The sequence below is a fragment of the Callorhinchus milii genome, unplaced genomic scaffold, assembly GCF_018977255.1.
Source record: "Callorhinchus milii isolate IMCB2004 unplaced genomic scaffold, IMCB_Cmil_1.0 Scaffold16, whole genome shotgun sequence".
NCBI classification, from domain to species: domain Eukaryota; kingdom Metazoa; phylum Chordata; class Chondrichthyes; order Chimaeriformes; family Callorhinchidae; genus Callorhinchus; species Callorhinchus milii.
In genome coordinates, this window is record NW_024704757.1 from 7,622,285 (window position 1) to 7,646,826 (window position 24,542).

Below are 24,542 nucleotides of genomic sequence, written 5' to 3' on the forward strand. Positions count from 1 at the left end.
AGAGAGGAGGGGGGAGGGGAGAGAGAGAGGAGTGGAGAGAGAGAGAGAGAGGAGAGTGAGAGAGGAGGGGGAGAGAGAGAGGAGAGGAGAGTGGAGAGAGAGAGAGAGAGGAGGGGAGAGTGAGGGAAGGAGAGTGAGAGAAGGAGAGAGAGAGAGAGAGGGGGGGATTTTATTTTAAAATATAACGTATTTGATTGAAGAATAAAGAAGATTGAGACTGAAAGAGAGAGAGAGAGAGAGGAGAGAGAGAGAGAGAACCCGCCGGGAGGGGGGGGGGGGGCAGCGGGTACAGTGTATCAGTCGGGGAGGGAGGGAGGAGGGGGTTACAAAGTGTCGGCGCTGGTTACAGTGTATCCGGGGCTGTTACACAGTATCCGCTGGGAGGGGAGTGAGGGAGGAGGGGGGAGTGAGGGAGGGGGAGGGGGAGTGAGGGAGGCACGTGCGAGGGGGAGTGAGGGGGCGCTAGGGGAGTGAGGGAGGAGGGGAGTGAGGGGGGGGAGTGAGGGAGGAGGGGGGAGTGAGGGGGAGGGGAGTGAGGGAGGAGTGAGGGGAGTGAGGGGAGGGGAGTGAGGGAGGAGGGGGGAGTGAGGGGGAGGGGGAGTGAGGGGGAGGGGAGTGAGGGGGAGGGGGGAGTGAGGGGGAGGGGAGTGAGGAGGAGGGGGAGTGAGGGGAGCGCCGCCGAGAGGAGAGAGAGAGAGAGAGAGGCCGACACACACACACACACACACACTATGTTGCTGACGCCTGTCCGCGCCTGAGGTCGGGGCTGAGGGAAGGAACCAGAGGCCGCCATGAAGAAACAGTTCAATCGGATGAAGCAGTTGGCCAGTCAGACCGTGGGCAGGTGGGAGCCGGCGGGGGGGAGGGGAGGGGCGCTGTGCCCCCGGGATGGGGGAGTGGGTGTGGGCGCTGTGCCCCCGGATGGTGGGGGGTGGGGGGGCGCTGTGCCCCGGGATGGGGGGGGGCGCTGTGCCCCCGGGATGGGGTGGGGGGGCGCTGTGCCCCCGGGATGGGGTGGGGGGGCGCTGTGCCCCCGGGATGGTGGGGGGGTGGGGGGGCGCTGTGCCCCCCGGGATGGGGGGGAGTGGGTGGGCGCTGTGCCCCGGGATGGGGTGGGGGGCGCTGTGCCCGGATGGTGTGGGGGGGCGCTGTGCCCCCGGGATGGGGGGGAGTGGGTGGGGGGGCGCTGTGCCCCCCGGGATGGGGGGGAGTGGGTGGGGGGCGCTGTGCCCCCCGGGATGGGGTGGGGGGGCGCTGTGCCCCCGGGATGGGGTGGGGGGGGCGCTGTGCCCCCGGGATGGGGGGGGGGGTGGGGGGGCGCTGTGCCCCCGGGATGGGGGGGGGAGTGGGCGACATCGCCTCCCGGAACCTCTCTCTTTGTCTGAAGCGGTAACCTGGGGCCGCGGTTGTGACGGGGGTCCGGGGGGGTCGGGGGGTCCCGGGGGTCGGGGGTCCCCCTCTCTCGGGTAAAGCGGCCGCTGTGTCGGGCGGCGGCTCCGGGTCAGTGAGAACAAATAGGGCCGATACACCCGGAGCTGTTCCTTATTCCTCCCGTCACCAGTCCCACAGCGGAGGGACGAAACCCCCTCTCTCTCTCTCTCTCTCTCCCCCTCTCTCTCTCTCTCTCTCTGTGTGTGAGTGGCTGTGCGGCTCTCGGGCTGTGCGGCTCTCGGGCTGTGCGGCTGTGCGGTGACACTGTTATCCCGACGCAAACTCTTCGACATTCTTCGTTGACCGTAGTTTTTACTGTGTGGCCCTTTCTCTCGCGTTACACTTAAAAAGATACGTTGGAAAGTTGGAAGGAAAATCCGCGCTGTCATCTTTTCGCAGCCGATGCGGTGGGTCTCATGGCCACTCTCAACAACAACAACAACAACACCAACACCAACAACGTGATTGCATTTCTAGAGCGCCTTTCACGTCGGGAGGACGTCCCAAGGCGCCTGGACAGTTGGGTCCTGGACCCGAGCAGTGGGGGGGTGTGGGGGGGGTGTGGGGGGAAATGGTCAGGGTGAGAGGGGGGGGGGAGGCAGGGAGCGAGGAGGGGGTAGAGAGTTGAGAGGCGCGGTCGAGGAGAAAGGTCTTGAGACCGGCCTTGAAGGAGGAGAGGGAGGAGGCGGCGAAGGCGCTGGGGGATAGACCGCACCACAACAGACCAGACAGCACCACAAGCCCTCACTCACTCGGGGTGTACACTGTGTGCAGCAATATTGTTAAAGATTACCCAACGTTTCCCATCGGCGTGTTGGCTCATGCCATCGCTATGTGATCCTGTTTGCCGCAGCTGTTCCTCCAGCCTTTGTAGTCAACCTGAAACCTGGGCCCCCGCAGCAGGACCTAACCACCTTAATCATTCACCCCCAAACTCTGGAACCCTCTCCCTCTATCCCTCTGCCTTGCCCCCTCCCTTTCCCATCTTCAGATCACACGCCTGAAAACCTTGCTCTTCGACCGCGCCTACGGTCAACTCCCCCCCCCCCCCCCAGCTCAGCAACGGGCTTCGCCACTGTCGAGCGCTCTGGGACGCTACCCTGCGCGTTTGAGGGGACGCTGTATAAATGCAAGTTGTTGTTGTTGATGTCTGTGTCACAGTAATGGTGCGAGGCGCCTGTAGAGAAGGACATGGCAGAGCTGAGTGGTTTGTGATGTGTTTCTGTGCTGCGCTCAGTAACTGTCTGCACAAGCCGGGGCAGGTTTCACACCCGAGTATGAAGGATGCTTCCTCTTGTCACTGCATGCCAGACTGACTTGCTTTTCGGGGTGAGGGTATGTGGCAGGTGGTTTGTTGCTTGTTGTGGACTTGTTATTGGGCTCCAGAAACTGGTGGCATCGCTGACCTAATTGAAATGCTTTTCCTCTTAAAACGCTGACCTAGTTGAATTGTGAATGTTATGAAGTCCATCTCCACAGTCACTTGTGATATACTGATCCAACTCTAATAACCCTCTATATGAAAAACATTTTTTGTGAAAAAAAACCTGCCTTAGTTCTTCCAGTGACATCCCTGTGTCTTGTGACCTCCTGTCATCTTTGGGATGGGTCAGTGGGATTTGAAGGTGAACAAGGTGTAATATCCCCAGGGTCTTGTACAAAGAGGGGGACAGGTTTGGGACATCCCCTCCTGTGATTGCTGTGAAGCAGCAATGACCTACCTCTTGTGTTTAGTGACACAATCTGAAAGTATTTCCAGATGTTCTGTGAGGAGCTCTCTGCCCACTCTAAGAGAGCAAACAGACAGGAGAAGCCCCTTCCAAAATTGGAGTGGATGAGGGAATGTGAGTTGTGTGTAGAGGGTTAGGGCTAGTTTCCGCTCATGGTTGAATGAGATTGTTTATTGGAGAATGGTCGCAGACTGCAGGAGGACATACACAGACACATGGCAGATGGAATTTAATGCAGAAAAGTGTGAGGTGATGCATTTTGGAAAGAAGAATGAGGAGAGACAATATACAATAAATGGTACAAGTTTAAAGGCGGCTCAGGAGCAGAGCGACCTGGGGGTTTACATAACATACACAGGTCTTTGGAGGTGGCAGGACAGGTTGATAGAGGATAAGAATAGTAAATAATAGTAAAGCATTTGAGATCCTTGGCTTTACAAATAGAGGTTTAGAGTGCAAAACAAGAAAGATCTGCTAAACCTTTATAAGTCGCTGGTTTGGCCTCAGCTGGAGTATTGTGTCCAATTCTGGGCACCACACCTTAGGAAGGATATCAAGGCCTTGGAGAGGGTGCAGAGGAGATTTAGCAGAACGATACCAGGGATGAGGGACTTTAGTTATGCGGAGAGACTAGGGAAGCTGGGATTGTTCTCCTTAGACTTGTGAGGCTTAATAAAGGTGTTCAAAATTATGAGGGAGTTTGATAGAGTAGATAAGGAGAAACTGTTTCCACTGGCGGGTGGAAACTAACCAGGGCACATAGATCCAAGATAGTTGGCAAAAGAACCAGAGGGGAGATGAGGAGAATTTTTTTTACAGAGAGTTGATACAGTCTAGAATGGACTGTCTAAAAGGCTGGGGGAAACAGATTCAGTAACAACTTTTAAAAGGGAATTGGATAGGTACTTGGAAAGGAAACATTTTCAAGGGCATGGGGAAAGAATAGAGAAGTGAGTCTGATTGGGTAGCTCTTCCAAAGAGCCAGCACAGGCACGATGGGCGGAACGGCTCCTGTGCTGTAATATTCTATGATTCTATGTCTTGACCTGAATAGAAAAGGGAAGCCTGAGTTACATGGGGCAGTCTGGCTTGCCCTGCTCAGCAGACCAGTTAATCATCTTGAAAGCTTTTTTCAGTGGGTTTATTCCTTAAACCAGGGCAGCTCTGTCAAGCCTGTCATACAGGGCAGTGTAAGAGGAAGCAGTGCTGTCAGAATCAGTTCCATGTCAGTAAAATATCAATCGCAGTGCAGCTCTGTTCCTTCTTGTTTAGGGTCTCGCTTCTCTTATCTCATTATCAACCTACTGCAGACTCGGTGAAACCAGATTCATGTTCATCATGACATGCAAATTTGTGAAGCGTTCCATATTTTTTAAAAAACAATAATAATTTGCTTACTCAATCCACGACTGTTTGTGGAACACTGCTGTGTGCTTTCTGTTTTGCTTGTGACTATTTGTGGCTGCCGTGTTTTGACCACAAATATACAGTTAATTCACTTTATGGTATACACTGTGAAGCGCTTTGAGATGTCTAGAAGACGTGAAAAGCGCTTTATCAAATGCAAGGATTATTATTATTATCATTGTATTGTGTAGGGATACAGGAAACAGGGGTCTGAATAATAATCCTAGTGTTTGATATACAGCCTTATCTCATTATCGTGATATCTAAAAACGCTTCGCAGGATGCAGTGACAGAATGTAGTGACTGTGTGTACAGAACAACACAGTTGCCAGTTTGTACACAGCAAGTCCCACAAGGAGTTAGGAAGTGATGCTTCAACATGATTAACGTGCCTTATCACATGCCAGCATTATTAGCATTATTATCTGTTAACCGCTGGATGTGACTTAATAGCGAAGGAGCAGCTAGTGTGTCACAGGCAGTCGAGGGCTTAAGCCTCTCAATATAGATCTGTGAGGGCTGGCGACGCTCCCTTGTCTTGTATGGGATAGTTCTGGCTTAGCTGGAGTTGTTGCTAGAGATAAATTCAATACTGTTGGGTTGCATTGTCACAAGGACGTCTTTTGAAGTAATGTGTATTAGTTTGTCTCTCCTCCACACAGTATGTTGTGCCCATGGGCTGCCTATATGCAGCTTGGTGCCCCCTTCCACGTTTAAGAGGCAAAGTGAGGCTGGTGGTGGAGGTGGTTGGATGCTCTCGGGGTCAGCAGTGATGTGGAAGTTGGCTGAATGAAGCCACTTCTCTGAATCTGACAGGAAACAGATTGGTTTCCAAGCAGATGTATGCAGCCAAAGCTAAGCAGACAGACATTTGTCTCAGTGACTCCCTTAGCTAAATGGTAACTGCACTGAGTGAAGTTTGTTTGTTTTGGTTTTATGTCTTGAGTCAGAGGTTAGGTGTGTGAGGTCCTGTAGCCTTTGTGCTGATGTTTCCTCAGGAAGGGACATTACTTCAGCAACTCTGTCAAACAGAAAGACTGAGTACGTACATCACTGTACTTTCTCCGTTCAGCACTGCTGAGGTGTCAGCCTGACTCAGTCAGGAGTACTCCTGCCTCTGAGTCAGAAGGTTCCGGGTTCAAACCCCACATGATTACTTTGAACTCAGTCTAGATGCTCCAATGCAGCGCTGGGGTGTGTTGCATCTTCAGAGGTGCTGTTCTTCGGATGAGATGTTAAATGGCTTGTTTGACCCTCAACTGTCTTCTTCCCCACATCCAAGCCATGATCCGCTCTACCTTCCCTCACCTCCCTAACTACTTCACCCCTCAGGCCGCTGAAACTCTTGTTCACGCCTTCATCACCTCCAGCCCTACTTGTCGGCCTTCCCAACTTCTCCCTCCACAGGCTGCAGATAATCCAGAACTCTGAAGCCCGTGATCCGATCTCCCGCATTCTCGCCCGACTCCATTGGCTCTCTGTCCTCCAGAGGATCCAGTTCAAGATCCTGGTCCTCACCTACAAAGCCCTCCAATAGACTCACCCCACATCTGTGACCTCCTAACCCCTACCAACCTGCCCACTCCCTCCACTCAGCCAGCTCTGGCCTGCTCCGCATCCCCCAATCCACCATTGGCGGGAGAGCCTTCAGCCACTCTGCCCCCAACCTCTGGAATTCCATCCCCCAATCACTCCACCTCGCCCTGTCCTTAGCCTCCTTCAAGTCCCGCCTCAAAACCCTCCTCTTCGACCATGCCATCGGTCACCCCCCTTCCCCTCCCTTCCCTTCTCCCCCCCCGACTGCTCTGAAATGCTGTTCACTGTGCAGCGCCTTGAGACGTCCTCCCGACGTGAAAGGCGCTATACAAATGTAATCTTGTTGTTGTTGAGGTCCCGTCTGCCTGTTCAGGCGGACCTTAAAGATCCTGTGGCACTATTGAAAAAGAGAAGGGAGTTTCTCTCTCTCAGTGTCCTGGCCAACAATCCCCCAAATAGAACAGATCATTCACGTCACAGCTGTTTATGAGACATTGCTGAACACAACTTGCTTACTTGCTTACAAAATACACTCTCTACACGTTACAGTAAATTCTTGTGAAATGCTTTGAGACATCCTACCAAACATGAAAGACGCTGTATCAAATGAAAGTATTATTATTATTATTATCACTGGAGCTGGAAGCAGGCCTCTGAGGTTGTGATGAATCCCAAATAAGCTGCTGCTGCGTGCTCTGCTGGGTAACATAACAACAAATTGCATTTACTGCAGAATGTGCTTTCACGTTGGGAGGACATCCCAAGGCGCTGCTTATCACCGGTATGTTTGACATGAGGCAGGCTCACATGTTGTGGCAATGATTGAGCACGTTAGTGACCCTGGAGGCAATTGTAATAATAACCCCTTGGTTACCTGACACCTGAAATGCAAGGATTATTATTATTATTATAAAACACAAATAACTGAATTCCTTTTTTTTGCGTTCCTTTTAGAAGAATGTGGCCGAGGGAGTGAAGTGCTTATAAAGTGCTTTCCTTGCATAAAATAATCTTTGCATTTTGATGTAGCCACTTATCACGTCTTCCAGACGCCTCAAAGCGCTTCACGGAATATACAACAACAAAATTACGTTTGACCAGCGTCTTTCATGACGGGAGGACGTCCCAAGGCGCTAGACAGTCGGTGTTTCAGACCCGAGCTGGCGGTTGGGATTGGGGAGGGTGGAGGGCAAGTGGGGAAGTGGAGTGATCGAAACCACAATCAAAGAGGAGGCGCTTGAGATGGGTCTTGAAGGAGACAAGGGAGGGGGCGAGGCGGAGGAACTGCAAAGTGAATTCACTGTATATTTTGTGGCCAAAACTCAGCAGCGAATTGCGCACAGCAGTGTCCCACAAACAGTCATGAATTGAGCGACCACATTTTTTTTTGATACTTTTCATCTAATGCTGAAAGTACGAGACATCAGATCTAATTCTATCATCATCTATACCGTCAGGCTTTGCTGATGTTTGCAGCAGTTGCTGAACACAGTAACTAGGGCAGGTGTGAGTCTCCCGTCAGATAACAACTATTACAAAACCTTCTAGTTATACGGTTTATCGCATGGAAACAAATAAATATACAGGGTTGGGAAGGACCACTGCTCTCACCTACATGTTCCAAAGTTCGGGCCATATCACGCCTATCATTCCTGTTGCTCCACCCTACCTCTGCGACCTATTAATACCATATCAACCCGCCTACTCCCTCCTCTTGCACTGCTCCATGTCCCCCTCCCTGCCCACTCCCCCATCGGCAGTTGGGCCTTCAGTGTTTCTGCCACTACCTTCTGGAACTCCATCCCGGATCCCCTCTGCTTCACCCCCTTCCTTAACTCCTTCAGGGCTGGTTTCAAGACCTTCCTCTTTGACTGTGCCTTCGGTCATCTTCCCTTCCACCTTTGCTCTCCATCTCTCTTGTTCATGACCAGCACAGTATTGTCTCCTGGCTGACTCCTGATCACTGAGCTCAGTCACAGGCCAGAGCACCCACCCTTTCCCAGGGATACGTGCTGGAGTGGGCAAAGGGACTTCCATTATTGAAGGCAATAAAGGCAGAGGAAACATATGAATGGCTGGGAATAGGGAACAGTGGCCTGGAACCTCTGATTCCTGTTTCCTTCCTTCTGCACGAGGCGGCCTGGCCAGCTCCCAACCAAACATTCCCACCTTCAGGAGTTGTCAGTCCAGAGAGCCAGACTCTGTCCGTTGCACTCCCCTCTCCAGTATTTTACCCACAAATACCCCGCCACTATACGTCTGCCAAGTGGAAAAGGTGCTGTATCAAATGTGAGGGTTGTTGTTGTTCATACTCTGGTCTGTTTGGACTCTTAAAAGAGCTCTGAGGTCTCCCAAAAGTTATTTATCTGCTGGTTCCACTTTCACTTTAGCTGTGGCTAAAAATGAAAGTGAAGATGATCCTGATCTCACTGGCTTGGGCAGGCGTTGTATGTTCCTCACTCCCAACCCAACATTGGAGGCAGCTCTCGGCTCCTGTACCCCATCTCCCTGGAATGACCTCCCTCCCTGTGCTCCACGGCAGTGACCATCAGTGTGAGGCTGTGTGTAGTTCAGCCCTGTTACTGTTCGCCTATCTGTACTGACCACTATTGCTTTGTGTTTCAGGGCCGAGAAAACTGAAGTGCTGAGTGATGACCTGCTACAGGTAAATCGGAGGAGGCACTGGGGCAGGGCTTACTGAGGCAGGGGTGGGGGGCTTTATTGGTGTTGGGGGATTGGGCGGGGGCAGTGGGGGGCTGGGCTGTGGCTGAGGAAGTGGGGGAAATGGTTTAGTTGCCAGTGACTGGCTGAAATCTGACCTGAGTATCTCTGTTTGTTTTGTATTTGCTCAGATTGAGAAGCGCATAGACACCATCCGAGTGGTCTCCCACAACACCCACAAGAGGCTGCTCACTTGTTTGCAGGTGCCTCAAGGCACAGAGGTGGAAAAACGTCATGTGTGTAAATCTGTCTTACTTTCATATACGAGAGAAACTGACGGGTAGACTTTACTAAACATGTAGTGCTGAATTCAGAGAGAGCTCATGTTTAGTATCTGCCTTGAGGCTTTATATTGAACTTGCATTCAATGAACACATTGCATGGCGAGGGAATGAGGGAAGTGGTGGCCATCTCTGGAATAAACAACTACTACTTCCATTTGTATAGTGCCCTCATACAGAACACTTTGCACAGTCACACAGTGATGAGTCCTCCTCCTGCAGCTGTAATGAGGTCTCCTCACCATGTGCTGGATACCCAGTGACGCTTGCACAGTTACTCAGTGGTCCCTGTGCCCTGTACACAATGGCTGCTCCTACATGATTTGGTCTCTAGCTCTGACTGTTTCTCATCAGTGAAGTGAAGCTTCCAGTGACCTCTTGACGGAGGCTTCGGGCTGGAGACCCATAGAGCGTTGATATCCTGAGCACCAGTGGTACATTTGGCTTTGCAGTCCTTGTCACCAAGTCAATACAGTGACTGACTGTGACTCTCCTCGTACAGAGCTGCCGAACACAGCAACCATCTTCCAGAATCCACTCACATAAACAAACACTTTGCACCTTGGCTTGGATCAGCACATTCACCCTCTATAATGGTTCCTTTTATCTCAACAGAAAAAAATACCTCTGATGGGCCTGTCCCAGTGCATGCAGGAAGGATTCACATCTATGGGGGATGACTCACTTATTGGGTAAGTGTTGCTGTGTCAGGATATTGCAGTCTTATCAGAACAGGTGGTTTGGAGACCGAGAGCTTCACCTTCTCTTGCTTTGGTTGAGAAAGAGCACAGAACAAGGAGAGTAGAGAAGGTCATTGCTAGCAGATGACACAGCCTGAAAGAGAGGTTCATGTTCCTCGTGTGGGAAAGCTGGAACACTCTCCTCCAAAGGGCTGTGAATTATGAATGAATCCATTCAAGTTTTTGAGACTGAGGTGGATAGATGTTTGTTAGGTCAGGGTATCAAGGGAAATGGGGCCAGAGCGGGTAATTGGACTTGAGGTGCAGATCAGCCATGATCATATAGAATGCAGAACAGGCTCGAGGGGCTGAATGGGCAACTCCTGTTTCTATGTTCCTATGTTCATTGGTACTGGTAAGGATTTCTGCATTGCTCATGATGACCAGTTTTTCTGCAGGTCCTGAATCATGTTGGCCGCTTCGGGAAAGGATCCTCTCTGCAATGACTGCCCTCCTCCTGCCCCACACTCCTGCCCCCTCCCACCACTCAACCAATCAGGCTCCAACCTTCACTCGCGCCCCCCCCCACCCCATACACACACACACTGCAGTGCTATATAATTTTTGGTGTGTTTCATAATTGTATAGGGACAGCGGGATTGCTAGACGAAACAAGACTGAGGTCCATCTAGTTCACCTTCTACCACCAGGTAGTCAGATGCTACAGTAATGGAGATAAGTCTCCAATAATGGGTATAGTCCTCTTCTGTTTGCAGATGGTAAAACCATTGCCAATGTTGCCTGGTTCAGTGTTGGTAAGTTCTGATATTAGTGCTGGCAAAGAGAAGCTGGAATTAACTGAATGACAGTCAGGTTAACAGTGGACACTTTGTTTGCAGGAAGTTGCTGGAAATCTGCAGCGAGGCTGAAAGTAAGCTGGCCTGGGAGCTCGCCCAGCACGAAGTCCAGATCGAGAAGGACGTCCTTGACCCGTTTTCCTCGCTAGTGGAGGTGAGTGACCAGCAGCGGGTCCCTCGCCTGCATTGATTGTTAACACGCATGTGTGTGCCACACTGATTGCTAACACGCATGTGTGTGCCACACTGATTGCTAACACGCACGTGTGTGCTACACTGATTGCTAACATGCACGTGTGTGCTACACTGATTGCTAACATGCACGTGTGTGCTATACTGATTGCTAACACGCATGTGTGTGCTACACTATTACAGGTTGATATTCCCAACATTCAGAAGCAAAGGAAGCAGCTGGCGAGACTAGTCCTGGACTGGGACTCGGCCAAAATAAGGTAAAAGTGTGGCTGTGTGTGGGGTGGGGGGTTGGGGGCTCAGGGGGTGGGACTGATTGTCTGAGCGAGAGTTGGGAGCTCGGGGGGTGGGGGTGACTGTCTGGGCGGGTTTGGGGTGCTCAGGGGGTGGGCTGATTGTCTGAGCGGGGTTGGGAGCTCGGGGGGGGTGAGTGACTGTCTGGGCGGGGGTTGGGGGCTCTGGGGGTGGGGCTGATTGTCTGAACGGGGGTTGGGAGCTCGGGGGGTGTGGGTGACTGTCTGGGCGGGTTTGGGGGCTCGGGGGGTGGGGTTGACTGTCTGGGCGTGGTTTGGGGGCTCAGGGGGTGGGGGTGACTGTCTGGCTGATGGACTCGGGTTGATTACAGACACTATCAAATGCAAAAAACGTCATTTTCGGGAGCAAATATCCAAGCTGTGGCGGCCAAGGTGGACTCGCTGCGGGAGGAGATGGAAGAAGCTGGGAACAAGGTGGAGCAGTGCAAGGTGTGTGTGTAGCCTGAGACCGAGGTCAGTGTGGGATTGTACCTGATGGGAACCAGGATGTCTAATGGATGTATATGGAGCCGTGTTCACCCCTTTGATCACCAGGGTCTGGCGGTCAGCTCATTTACAGTGCTTTGATGTGGTGAAACTCCCAAACTCGTTTTGAACAGGAGGTAAAATTAGGGAGACCTGTCTTCTCTCACTTCATAGCTTTGGGGTCAATATTATTATAATATAGTAATTATCTTCATATGGGCGTTTCACCTACAAAATACCCAGTCACTCCATTTCACAGTATATTCTGTGAAGCGCTTTGAGATGTCTCAATGATGTGATAAAGCGTAATATCAAATGCAAGGATTATTATTATTATTATGGGGCAGGGTAGAGTGCAAGAGAGATTTAGTAACTTCTGTGCTTGTATGAATATTAGGTCTAGATCTTTCTAAGTACTGTTTTGTCCAGTTATCTCCCAGTGTGCGGTGTGACTGACTGCGATGGGGTGAGGTCGGGTGGGAAACCATTTTCAGGACACAAGATATTTATAATAATAATAATAATAATCCTCACATTTGATATAGCTCCATATCACGTCTTTGAGACGTACCAAAGTGTTTCACAGAATATACTGTAAAGTGAATTGATTGTACTTTGTGGGCAAATTTATTTCAGATGTGAAATGGAAACGCCTTGAGTGGCAGTAAAGTGAACGTGTTTTCAGTCCAGGAGGCTGTGTTATTTGCTTTGTGGCATTCAGATAATGAAGTCTCTCTCCATACAGGACCAGTTAGCTTCCGACATGTATAATTTCACGTCTAAGGAAGGTGATTATGCCAACTATTATGTAACGGTGAGTGTTCTACATTGTTACAGACTCTCTGGTAGTCATGGCTCCTTTTACCTCTCTGTACGCAGAGCTGTTGCTGACAGTTGTGAGGATGTATTTGGTAGCCACAAGGTTGCCGCTGTTGTACGCTGTGAAGTGATGGATGTTTCTCTTGACGCTGTGGGTTCTGTTCTCAGTTATTAGAAGCACAAGCTGATTACCATAGAAAATCATTAGCAGTGTTAGAGAGAGTCCTCCCTACCATCCACACACAGCAAGGTACAGTACCCGCTCGCTCACTCGCTCCCGCCTGCACGCCAGCCTCCGGCAGCAGCCTGTGCTCTTTACCTCCCTTCTTTTTTTTATTAATTTACATCTATTAACTCTGGACAAGTCCTTTTCTACCTGTCCTTTCCCGCTGAGCACCTCTCGCTAATTCTCTCTGACTCTGTATTGATGTGGGTCTCTCACAGATTAACCAAGGCAGCTCAGTGATGAGACTGTGCGCTGTTCTGCTGGATTAATAATTTGCTCGAAGAATTCAATTAACATTTCAATTGTGCATTAAAATAGAAACTCAGGAAATCAATTCAGTTTGGATTTTTTTTATTGTTTGAATGAGCTGGTGTATAAATGCTGTAACCTGTGTATATTGTGTGTGTGTGTATAAGTAACAACTTGCACTTATATAGTGCCCTTCATACAGAGTCGCGTCTCAGAGCGCTTAACAGTGGTGGAGCCTGACTCCGAGCCAGGGGGGAGGTGTAGCGGGGAGGTGGCTGTAAGCATGGTCGAAGAAGGAAGTTTTCAGATGAGACTTGAAAGAGGGGACAGAGGGGGCCAAGTGGAGGGATTGAGGGAGAGTGTTCCAGAGTTTTGGGATTTAGTGGCTGAAAGCACGACCTCTGATGGTGGAGCGGAGGGTGCGAGGGACCAGAAAGAGGCCAGTCCCTGTCGAGCGGAGGCACTGACCAGGTGGTGGATTGGGGAGTGAGGAGGTCGGAGAGGGAAGTAGGGAGGTGCCAGGGAGTGAATGGATTTGAACACAAGAGTGAGGATAAATGCAGTAATTTGTATATATTGTGTGTATAAATGCTGTACTGTGTGCAGAAACGTGGACAGAGAAGCCGGCCTTTGGCACAGCGCTGGAGGAGCATTTACAACGGAGCGGGCGCGAAATTGCACTGCCCCTGGAGGCCTGTGTAATGATGCTGCTGGAGACAGGGATGAAGGAAGAGGTGAGAAGCTCCTCAACCAGTAACATGTCCCTCACTCCACACAGCCTCACGCCACAGGATCTGGCCAGCGTTCTCAATCGTTACCTCCCCCCCCCCCCCCACCCCACTCGATAGTGCATATGCAGCTCTCCCATTGTATATCCACACAGAACCTTCGCCCCCCGCCCCCCTCCCACCCACCAACAACACATGACATTTGCATGGCGCCTTTCACGTCAGGAGGACATCCCAAGGCACTGGACAGTCAGGGATTTGGACATGGTTTGGGGTGTGTGTGTGTTTTTTTGGGGGGTGGGGGGTTTGGAGCGCGTGTTGGTGAGGGGGTTGGTGCGCGCGTGTTGGGGAGGGGGTGGGTGCACGCGCGTTGGGGTGGGGGTTGGTGCGAGTGTGACGAGCTGTTGCTGTGACAGGGGCTGTTCAGAATCGCCGCTGGAGCCTCGAAGCTGAAGAAGCTGAAAGCCGCGTTAGACTGTTCCACCTCACAGCTCGAGGAGTTTTATTCTGATCCACACGCTGTGGCAGGTATGTTTGTTAGTTGTTTGCTGTTAGTCTCTCCATCCCACAGACCTTCTCCACCTCCTCCCCCCTCACTCCCGCCCTCCCCTCCCTTCCTGCTGAATAAATACAGTTACTCTGCCGTCGGGTCCATTTGAATCAATGCTGAGGCAGGATACTTCACTTCCCATCTCCCTGCCGTTCCCTTCAGCTGTGGCTGTTTCCCCCCACCACCCCTGGTTGCTGCAGTGCTGCTCTCCCTGTCTGCCTGGCTGGGGCAGGGTGGGTGTGTGGGCTGGAGGGCACCCGGTGGGTGGGATCCTCATGTGCTCACAGCTTCTCCCTGTGTCCAGGAGCCTTGAAATCCTACCTGCGGGAACTGCCGGAGCCACTGATGACATATCAGCTGTACGAGGAGTGGATTCACGCTGCAGGGTAATCACTGGGGCTCGCTCCCCACCTCTGTGTATGGGGATGGTGGGGGGGGGGGGGTGTGCAGGGGTGGAGGGGGAGTGTGTACGGGGGTGGACGGGGAGTGTCTACGAGGGTGGAGGGGGAGGAGAGTGTGTACGGTGGGGTGGAGCGTGTACGGTTGGGTGGGAGTTTTCAGGGGTTGTGGGGGGAGTGTGTGCAGTGGGGGGTGTATGTGTTCGGTGACTGGGGGAAGAGTGTACGGTGGGGGAGGGGGGAGTTTGCGGGGGCTGTGGGTATGTGTGTGCAGTGGGTGGGAGGGAGTGTGTACGGAGGTTTTTTTTTGGGGGGGGTGGAGTGTCTATGGGTCACATCTCCAAGTTGGAGCACACACTAACAGAGTCGCTCTGTGCTCCAGGCTCTCAGACCCGGAGAGGAAGCTGCAGGCGCTTTGGACAGTCTGCAACAAACTGCCCCAACCCAACCACACCAACCTGAGGTGTGTGTCCTTCCCACACAGCGAAAGAGACACACACACTCGATCATACTTACACTCGCACGCTCAGTTGCACACTCGTCACCCGTACATTCACACACCACACTCGCGTGTGCGCACACACACACACACACGCATTCACTCACACGCAAACAAAAAGAGTGCAGGCAAGAAGGAGGTTGTTCACAAAATGTAACCTATATTGTTCCTCCTTGGTGAACAGCTATCTTATAAAGTTCCTGGCAAAACTGGCCCAGAACAGAGATATCAACAAGATGACTCCCACTAACATCGCCATCGTGTTGGGGCCCAACCTCCTGTGGGCGAAAAGCGAGGGGTAAATTATTGTCGGCCTTTCCATCTCTTCTCTCCACAAGCTGCAGATCATCGTGTATCATCTCCCGCACCAGGCTCCATGATTCTATCACCCCACCATCACCTGGCTCGCCATTCCGCAGAAAATAGCGTTGAAAATCCTCGTCCTCTCCAACGCCCTCCAGGGCCTTGGCCCTTCCTACCTCCGTAACCTGCTGACTCCATATTAACCTGTCCATTTCCTCTGCTCAACATGCTCCACATCCTCTGCCCGGTCCACCCCAATATTGGCAGTCGAGCCTTCAGCCTCTCTGCCCCCAACCTTTGAAATTCCATCCCACAGGCCCTTCACCTCGCTCCCTCCCTTTCCTCCGACAAGGCATGTCTCCAGACCGTCCTCTTCGACCATGCCTTTGGTCACCCTCCACCCTCCTGATCCCAACCCCCTGCTCAGGTCCAAATCGTTGACTGTCCAGGGCCTTGGGACGTCCTCCTGATGTGAAAGGCGCTGTGTAAATGTAAACTTGTTGTTTCTCACTCTCAGAACGATGTCAGACATGACGGCCGCCACCTCTGTACAAGCAGTGACTGTGATCGAGCCCATCCTGCACCATGCTGACTGGTTCTTCCCAGATGGTAAATGTGTGTGTGTGTGTCTGTGCGAGAAAGAGAGATATTCTCTCTTTCCCTATGATTCTGTGTGTGTGTGTGAGATTCTCTCTCTCTGATGTAGTCTTGGCTGGATCACTTGTCAGGTGAACCGCTGTATTCTGTGCTGGCTGATGACTGTGCACACAGTGTAGTCAATGGCTGTGTTGGTGGTTCTCACCCGAGCGTTGCTATTTACACAGAAATCGATTTCAACAAGTCGGGGATGTTCAGCCCCATGGCTCCGGCCTCTCTAAACAGCGAGTGTGAGAGCGGCACGTTGGAGAGGAAGAGGCCGGTCAGCCTGCCGGCTGCTGAGGATCCTGGAAAGAAAGACGGGTATGTTCTCCACCGCCATCTTGTTTTACTGTCCGATGTTGTGTTCCCATCACTGAGAAGCAAGGGTGGCAAAGGCGGCTTCCTCAAACACAGGCCAATGAGGACAATCTGTCAGCAGGGCGGCCAGTAAACAATGTGAGCAAACCGTGTGTGAGCTCAGGCCCCCACCCCCAACCCCCTGCCCCTCACTCACTAAACGGGACTGAGTAGATACACACACATGCGGTGCACCGCAGGCTGTTACTGCTCTCTTTCCTCTTCGTCCCCCAACACTTCCTTCGGCATGAGGATGGCCAGTGAGGTCACTGAGCAGGTGCCTGGGTTAGGGTTAGGGGTGTGAGGAGGCTGAGAGCTGAGGGGTGTGCGTGTGTGTGGCCACGGCTGGGCTAACGCTCCTCGTTACATTCTAGGTCTTTGCAATTGAAGTGCTGCAAAGCACATTGAATACAAGCTTTGTCCAACTCTGCTTACTGATGCTCAGACCAGATGATCCTTTCAGTAACCGGCTCTCTCTCATTTGCAGCCTTTACATGTTGCTTAACTATGTATTGTGCAGAGTCTGTTGCTACATTTACACTTGTCTCGTTAGTGTCTTGAGTCAAAGCAATCAGTCCCCAGGCCGCCTGAGTTCACTTGTACTCCCAGCTCGTGCTGAACAAGAACAACAGTTTGCACTTATATAGCGCCCTCCCTGCAGGGCAGCGTCTCAGAGCGCTTAACAGTGGCGGAGTCTGACTCCAAGGCGGGGGGAGGGGGAAGGTGGCCGTAAGCAAGGTGAAGAAGAAAGTTTTCAGGTATGACTTGAGAGAGGGGGCAAGACGGAGGGATTGAGGGAGTGTTCCCGAGTTTGGGGGTGTAGTGGCTGAAAGCGTGACCTCCGATGGTGGGGCGGAGAGTGCGAGGGGCGGAGGGTGCGAGGGACGAGCAAGAGGCCGGTGCCAGTCGAGCGGAGGTGCTGACCGGGTAGTGGATTGGGGAGTGAAGAGGTCGGAGAGGTAGGGCGGTGCCAGAGAGTGAAGGGATTTGAACTCGAGAGTGAGGATCTTGAAGCCGATCCGTTCGGTGATGGGGAGCCAGTGGCGCCTGAGCCGGAACTGGTGAGATGTGGGTGTGGAGTTCGGTGCGGGATCAGTACGCGGACGGTAGAGTTCGGAATGAGCCGGATCCTTTGGATAGTGGAGCTGGGGAGACCGGCGAGGAGTGTGTTTGAGTAATCCAGGCGGGAGGTAACAAGCGCACGCTCACTGTCTGTTGTGCTACACAAATAACAATAATATAACCCTTGCGTTTGATATAGCGCCTTATCACGATCGACGAGGCGTCTGAAAGCTGTAGCTGTGCCAGTGAGGCAGGCGGCTGCCGTACACTTGCTCTGGGGGGGGTTCATTGCGTGTCAGCTTGCTGTGTGCTCACTTTCTCTTCTCTCTGTAGCCTGAGTCTAAAGCTTCCAGATCAGGCGCCGAATGCTCGCAGGATTAGCACTCTGGGCAGGAAGCACATGTCCCCGTCTGTCCTCCCGCCCCCACCGCCAGGGGAGGCTCTTAGTCTAACAGACCCTTCACTCCCGGGCTCCGAGCCTGACCCTGTCCCAGCGGCCTGCAGTGTGCCCCCTGCTGGCAGTGCCTTAGAACTGCAGCCACAAGAAACAACTGAACCCAGGTAAGGAACCAGCAGCTGGAGCACGTTCTGTGCCGAAGGTTTCACCGTGAGCAGCAATGGCGCCCCCTTATACAGTGCGGCCCTGGTACAGTGTAACCTCATTATAACACTATGCAGTGTGCCCCATTATAACGCTATGCAGTGTGCCCCATTATAACGCTATCCAGTGTGCCCCATTATAACGCTATGCAGTGTGCCCCATTATAACGCTATGCAGTGTGCCCCATTATAACGCTATGCAGTGTGCCCCATTATAACGCTATGCAGTGTGCCCCATTATAACGCTATGCAGTGTGCCCCATTATAACGCTAGGCAGTGTGCCCCATTATAACGCTAGGCAGTGTGCCCCATTATCCCTGCTTTTACTTAGCCAAACCTGCAGTGTGGAGCCAGTCACTGTGGGTGCTGATGTCATTGATGTAGGAGATGATGGAGCAGATTTCCTGACTTCTGGAGGAATGTGGATTGATTGAGTAAGAGAGACTTTGAGCTTAGGGAGTGGAGCTGTTTTTAGATTTGAAAATTCTTCAGGTAGACAACAGTAAGTTCTAGTTACTGTCTAACTATTGTCAGTCACTGTAACGCCTGCCCAGTGATCACTAACCAGCCAACACCGGCCCTCGGCCTGAGGGAGACCTTCCCATGTTGGAAGGAAGTCAGATTTGTTGTTGGTAAAATCGGGGAATCAATGTTTGTGTTTCTAAACCAGACAAGGTGGGGGTTGTGGGCGGCGGGGGGTTGTGGGCGGCGGGGGGGGGGTACTGGGGGTCCGGGGGCTGGTGCAGGTGGGCGGGCGGTGGCGGGTGGGTGTGCAAGTGGGTGTCTCCAGTGCTGGGGATGGTGAGTGATGCTAGTGTGATCAGGGTAACTGATTCCCACTGATCACAGTGATCGTTCCCCTCTGCAGTTCAGCCAAGTCCAAAGATGCTGGGAGCACTCCACCACTAGTGAGGAACGCCAGCGCAGGGCTGGGCATGGGGACCGGGCACGGGCAGCTCGGTGCCCCCCCTAGCACGGGCACAGGACCCAGCCCACACGTCACCCGCAGAGGTGAGCCTCGCGCCTTCCTGTGTTGCCGTTTGATTGAACGGGGTTTCCCCAATGTTGGGCATGGTAGGGGGGTGTGGGTGGTGGCGAGGGTGTGATTTGCTGGACAGATGTGAGTGGCTCCCCCTGCAGGCTGTGCAGTGCAGTGCCCGGCTCCCACCTGCCAACAGCAAACAACAACAACAACTTGGATTTATACAGCGCCCTCTACGCCGGGCGGCGTCTCAGAGCGCTTTACAGTTTAGGATCCCGGGACCAAGCCAGGGGGAGGGGGGGGAAGGTGACCAAAGGCGCGGTCAAAAAGAAAGCAAACTATCGTGGGAAACACTTGAATGAGCAACGTACTAACTTTGTTTTCCTTTTAGCCACAAAAAAGCCTGCTCCAGCTCCTCCGAAGACATCAAACCCTCCCCCCGGCCAGCCAGCAGGACAAGGAGCTAATCCTCAGCCTGGGGGGCAATCTGGGGGCCTGAGTCCCGGACAGCCCGTCGTACAGCCACGCAGACATTCCAGCAATCAAACCTCCATCCACGCCCCCAGTCACCCCCCGCCCCAGCCCCCAGCTCAGGGGCGGGAGCAGGGCTCTCACAGCCCTCCGGGCACCCCCACATCCCCCGGGATCCCCACATCCCCCGGGATCCCCACCATAGGAGCACACAGCTCTGGCTACCAGTTTGTACAGGACCCACCTGCCCACCCCTCACTGCCCAGCCCGACTGGCAGCTTGCAGCGACCTCGCCCCACGCCCAAGCCACGGATCCGCCCCACTATCCGTCCCCCACCACAGCCCGCTCTGCCCTCCCCCACCCCCTCCCTCACCACAGACCACCTGCTGGCCGGCACGTCTGCTACAGCATCAAAAATAGTTACCGGTGAGTACAGCCCACAACAACTGTGTAAATTGCTCTAGAATCACAGAGATTTACAGCAGATAAACTGGCCGCATGGCCCCTCGTGTCTGTTCTCAACCCACTGGTCAGTGATTGACCAGCTGCTAGATCACCAGTGTGGGAGGAGGGGGGGTGCTGTGAGGGGGGCTGGGGTGGGTGGGGGTGAGGTGGTTGGGTGAGGCGGTGGGGTGGGGTTGAGGTGGGTGGGGTGAGGTGGGTGGGGTGGGGGACAGGTGGAGGTGAGGTGAGCTGCCCCAGGTGGTGGACAGTGGAAATTGCAGAGGAGCTGGGAAGGGGGAGCTTTACTGAGCCTTTGTTTTGTGCATCGACATTGCAATTAGCACCTGGGGCAAAAGTAGAAACCATTCCTGGGCAGGATGAACTAGACATTATTTGTCTCTTGTTATATACTCAATTGGGTAAATAGACACCAACAAATACAATCTAGTTTTAATCTTTTGAAACAATTGGGATTATGATTGCATGACAGGTAGGTTCTGATGTTACCTCAATGAGGATTGCATGACTAATTGTTGTACCTGCCCATACCTTCACAGGTGTGGGTGTTGACTCTGTACTGAGGTTGGTGACATTTCAAACCTTTCTGTTGTGTAACGCTCAGGCACTGCCTCGTTGTTCTAAACATTGGTGCCTGACTGACATTTGCAGGAATCTGTGCGTGGCAGCTTAGAAACATACCAGCACCATAACATAACGCACCAGTGAGTCACGGTAACTATTCACACAAGGAGATTTTGCCCACAACATACAGTCAATTCACTTTACAGTATATTCTGTGAAGCTCTTTAAGACATCTCGAAGATATAATAAAGCGCTGTATCAAATGCAAGGATTATTATTATTTGCCCATTTGTCAAGGCCTTGGAGAGGCTGCAGAGGAGATTTATCAGAATGGTACCAGGGATGAGGGACTTTAGTTATGTGGGGAGACTAGGGAAGCTGGGATTATTCTCCTTAGAGCAGAGAAGGTAAAGGGGAGATTTAATAGAGGGAGTTCAAAATTATGAGGGGTTTTGATGAGTAGATAGGGAAAAACTGTTTCCACTGGCCGGTGGGTCAGTAACCAGGGCACAGAGATTTAAGATAACTGGCAAAGGAACCAGAGGGTTGATGAGGAGACTTTTTTACATAGGCAGAGAGTTGTTACAGTCTGGAATGCACTACCTGAAAGGCTGGTTGAAATAGATTCAATAACAACTTTCAAAAGGGAATTAGATAGGAACGTGAAAAGGAAAAATTTGCAGGGGTATGGGGAAAGAGCAGAGGCATGAGACTGATTGGGCAGCTTTTCCAAATAGCCGACACAGGCACGATGGGCCGAATGGGCTCCTTCTGTGCTGTAATATTCTATGATTTGTTTCACCAAAAGCCAGAATCCTTCTCGGTGTCGGTGTCTCACCAGTTGGGACACATTCAGGGAGTCTTTAACCTTTGCTGATTGTTTACAATTTGGATATTAAAATCCCAGCTGCTTCTCCAGGTTTCCTTTAGCCAACATTGTTCCTGCTTCCTGCCCACTGTCGGCTTGTGGTCACCGCTGACCGCATGTGGCAATGTTAAGAACATAACAATTTTCTGGGCCAAAGAAGACCAAGGTTCATCTAGTTCTCCTTCCACCATCCTGGCAATCGCTTGACAGGTCGTGTCCGAAACTATATTCTGTATCCCCAGATATTATTTTCTCGCAGAAATCAATTGTTCTTGAGACAAACAACACTTTGTGTATTTCTGTAATTAATGTGGGGATTTGCATGGAGCATTAGAGCATGTTGTAATGGGGAATGAGCCTTCCTCCTCTCACCACGCACAGAACCTCTGCCATCTTTCAGCTTGCTCCGGGCATGTGAGCTTGCCAGTGTTTGCAGCCTCTGTAACACCCTAACCCTGCGAGCTCATCACAAGGTACATTGTGTGACATGGTTCTGCCCAAACTTGTCCCATTCACTCCTATACGTGCAGTGCCAGAGCCAGCCAGTGAGGTCCATTATGTCATGTGTAACAAATCCAAAGGATGGGTTAATTTGACAACTTATTTTCTTCTTGATTGCCCGGGTCACAGTTTTCTGCCACACCAGGAAGTGGATGAGAGCTTTTACCTGCAGTTCAATTTGTTGACGAAGCTATTGAACAGAGGCAGTGAGTTGTGGGCTCACGTGAAGGGGTTACTTGTGAGTCAGGCTCACAGTGTAACCATATATCTGAGCTCCGCCACTGGCTGCTCTACAGTCACTTTCTCAAAGGCTGATTAACCCTTTCTTAAAGCCTCAGCTGCTGTTCACAACCAACTCGAGCTCTTGCTCCCAGCGCAGGGCAGCTCTGTGTTGTGGGTGGCACTGGGTTACAGACACAAGAGTTCATGGGAAAAGGTTAATGCACGTACCATTGTGGCCAAAGGTCCCAGCAGGTCAGTGTGAAGACTCTGGGTCTCAGCATGGAGCTGGCCTCCAGGATAGAGCACAGAGGAGAAATGGGGAACTGAGGTGTTTCCGCAAAAGCCGAACTTCAGAAATGCTGTAGTTTTACTTGCTGCTGCTGCTCAGTGAGGGTAAAGGATCTGGATTCTTGACCTCACATCGCTGTCACAGCCCCACTCCCCCGCCCGGGCTGGCAGGTGGGGAACACGCCTGTAGCATGTTGGGAAGCATTTGTACCATGATGTGTTGAGCAAATGTGATCCACAGGATACGCATGTATTAGATATGCGTCTCCATGTTTCCTGGTGCATCAACTACAGCCTCCGACCTGCAGCACGTTTGTACTTTCTAATTGTAAATTATTCTGTCAAAAACCACAGATGTCTGACCAGTCAGGGGCTGTTTGTGCAGGAAAGGGGAATTATGGTAAGACTTAGGCAAGTGATTGGCTAACTAACCCTGCTAATGAGCAATGTTAACGCATGCTTACTAACTAGACTCATTGCTTGACTGACTTGTACTAATAGTTAACCAGGGTTTCACATCTCAGGTGATATTGACATCCATGTTTCAATCCTTCACATTATCACACGGGCCATTCGGTGGCTGATGTACAGCTGCTGACACCACCACTTATGTCCCATCTCGGCATGTTCTATGGGACTCACCTTTCCTGGTGTTTCCTGGTGTGGGGGTGAGGCAGTGAAGTGAAGAATCCCGGTGGCCACTATGCTACATGCTTTGGTGGGTTTTGGTTCTGTTTTGTTGCCTCATCACTGAATCCGTTCCTGATGTTTCACCTCTGAACCTTGGCCCTTGTTGCGATGGTGGATGTTTTTAATGGGGACACGTCTCCCTCTCCCTGATTGAGCTGTTTGTGTTTTGCTGCAGGTTCTGATAGCGTGCAGCGGGAGCAGGACTCTGATCGCTCGGGCTCTGCAGGGGCGACGACAGACAAGGACCTGGGAGCGCAGGAGCTGGAGAACGGCTTGGAGAGCACAGCTCTGTGAAGAGCCTCCAGCGTGGTCTGTACCTGAACCCCAGCTTCTCACTGCTGCTCTACTGCGGAAACGCCAAATGCAAAACCAAATCCAAAGCAAGTTTCTTGGTTCCGTTGCCCTGGATGTTGACATTGGGTGGGAACTGTCTGAGAGCTTGGCAATGCCACTGACCTCTTCACTTTGCATGTGAGGCTCTGCCTGCACTGTTGATCTGCGGTGTGAGGTGTACTGCACACAGACTGCGGGATAACAGTCTCTCTCTCTCGGCTGGTCACACTTCTATAAGTGCCTTGTGTAGCTGTCACCTTGCCTCTGCAGAGAAACTCACTGTGGTTCTCTTTCCTGTGTGTTTATTTCTCTTTATTTGTTATTGTTGTGCTCTGGGAGCCGAGCTCCGTGTTACGAGTTAATTATTCCTGTGTTCAGCTCTGCAGCTGCAGGACAATGGTACTGAAACGGTCAGTTTGTACACACTGGAGTCTAAATCACGGCAACATGTAATGGGGGGCAGACCGCTCTGTAACCAGGGAGACGTCAACCCAGCCCACGGGAACTGCAGCGAGAGCGAATGGAAGAGAGTTCCCATGAGTTGGCGTGACATATGTCTGGAGGCCAGTCATTTACGGGCCTTGTTTCTATCCTTAATGCAGAGTGAAGGGGGGGCGGGAGGGGAGAGTGAGGGTGGGGGGAGGGAGAGTGAGGTGGTGGGAGGGGGTGGGGTTTGGTGAAGTGAACGCGGGCTGCACTCAGTTTGGGTTGATGCTGTTTGATGGTTTAACACAAGTGCACTTCCTTTCTTGCCTCAGCTCTTGTTATTTTATATGAGGCAGATTTTATTACATTTCACCCAGTAATTAATCTCCGCAATTGTAATTTTCCTTTGTCCGAAAATCTTTTGAATTATAAACGATTTCTGAAAAATTGCAAATGTGTAAATATTACACACACTAAAGAGAAAGGGAACAAGGTGGGCAGTGGGTTACTGTGGTGCGGGGAGGTGGAGGCGTCACAGCGCTGGAGGGGGAGCTGGAGGGGGTTACAGTGCTGGGGGTGGGGAGTTGGGGTTTACAGCGCTGGAGGGAGGAGTTGGGGGATTACAGCGATGAGGAGAAAGTTGGAGGGGGTTGCAGCACAGGGGGGAGAGTTGGGGAGTTACAGTGCTG

General features: G+C 52.0%; 1 protein-coding gene across 5 annotated transcripts; it reads left to right on the forward strand.

The window, feature by feature from the left end:
• The first annotated feature begins 679 nt into the window (after positions 1-679).
• Positions 680-24,066, forward strand: arhgap17a (Rho GTPase activating protein 17a). Of its 5 annotated transcripts, none has more exons than XM_042341016.1 (21): positions 680-844; positions 8,730-8,769; positions 8,957-9,061; positions 9,722-9,798; positions 10,686-10,797; positions 11,019-11,095; positions 11,461-11,578; positions 12,360-12,428; positions 12,602-12,683; positions 13,515-13,642; positions 14,053-14,164; positions 14,491-14,572; positions 14,967-15,047; positions 15,268-15,381; positions 15,904-15,995; positions 16,211-16,346; positions 17,778-18,005; positions 18,914-19,056; positions 19,419-19,925; positions 20,501-20,525; positions 23,270-23,337. In XM_042341016.1, the coding sequence occupies exons 1-21, from the start codon at positions 792-794 to the stop codon at positions 23,274-23,276; spliced, it is 2,388 nt and encodes a 795-aa protein (XP_042196950.1). In that variant the 5' UTR covers positions 680-791; the 3' UTR covers positions 23,277-23,337. The 5 variants fall into 5 exon arrangements, with proteins under 5 accessions (XP_042196950.1, XP_042196951.1, XP_042196949.1 ...); XM_042341017.1 differs by lacking the exon at positions 20,501-20,525 and adding an exon at positions 22,759-22,804 and having other exon boundaries at positions 23,270-23,333; XM_042341015.1 differs by lacking the exon at positions 20,501-20,525 and having other exon boundaries at positions 23,270-24,066.
• Positions 24,067-24,542: the final 476 nt, after the last annotated feature.

Excerpts from the sequence above, each read along its gene's own strand:
- arhgap17a (XM_042341014.1), top strand. The coding sequence starts at position 792 with ATGAAGAAACAGTTCAATCGGATGAAGCAGTTGGCCAGTCAGACCGTG. Across the intron at positions 12,429-12,601 it reads ATGCCAACTATTATGTAACG|TTATTAGAAGCACAAGCTGA; the intron begins GTGAGTGTTCTA and ends TTCTGTTCTCAG. Across the intron at positions 15,048-15,267 it reads CCCAACCACACCAACCTGAG|CTATCTTATAAAGTTCCTGG; the intron begins GTGTGTGTCCTT and ends CTTGGTGAACAG.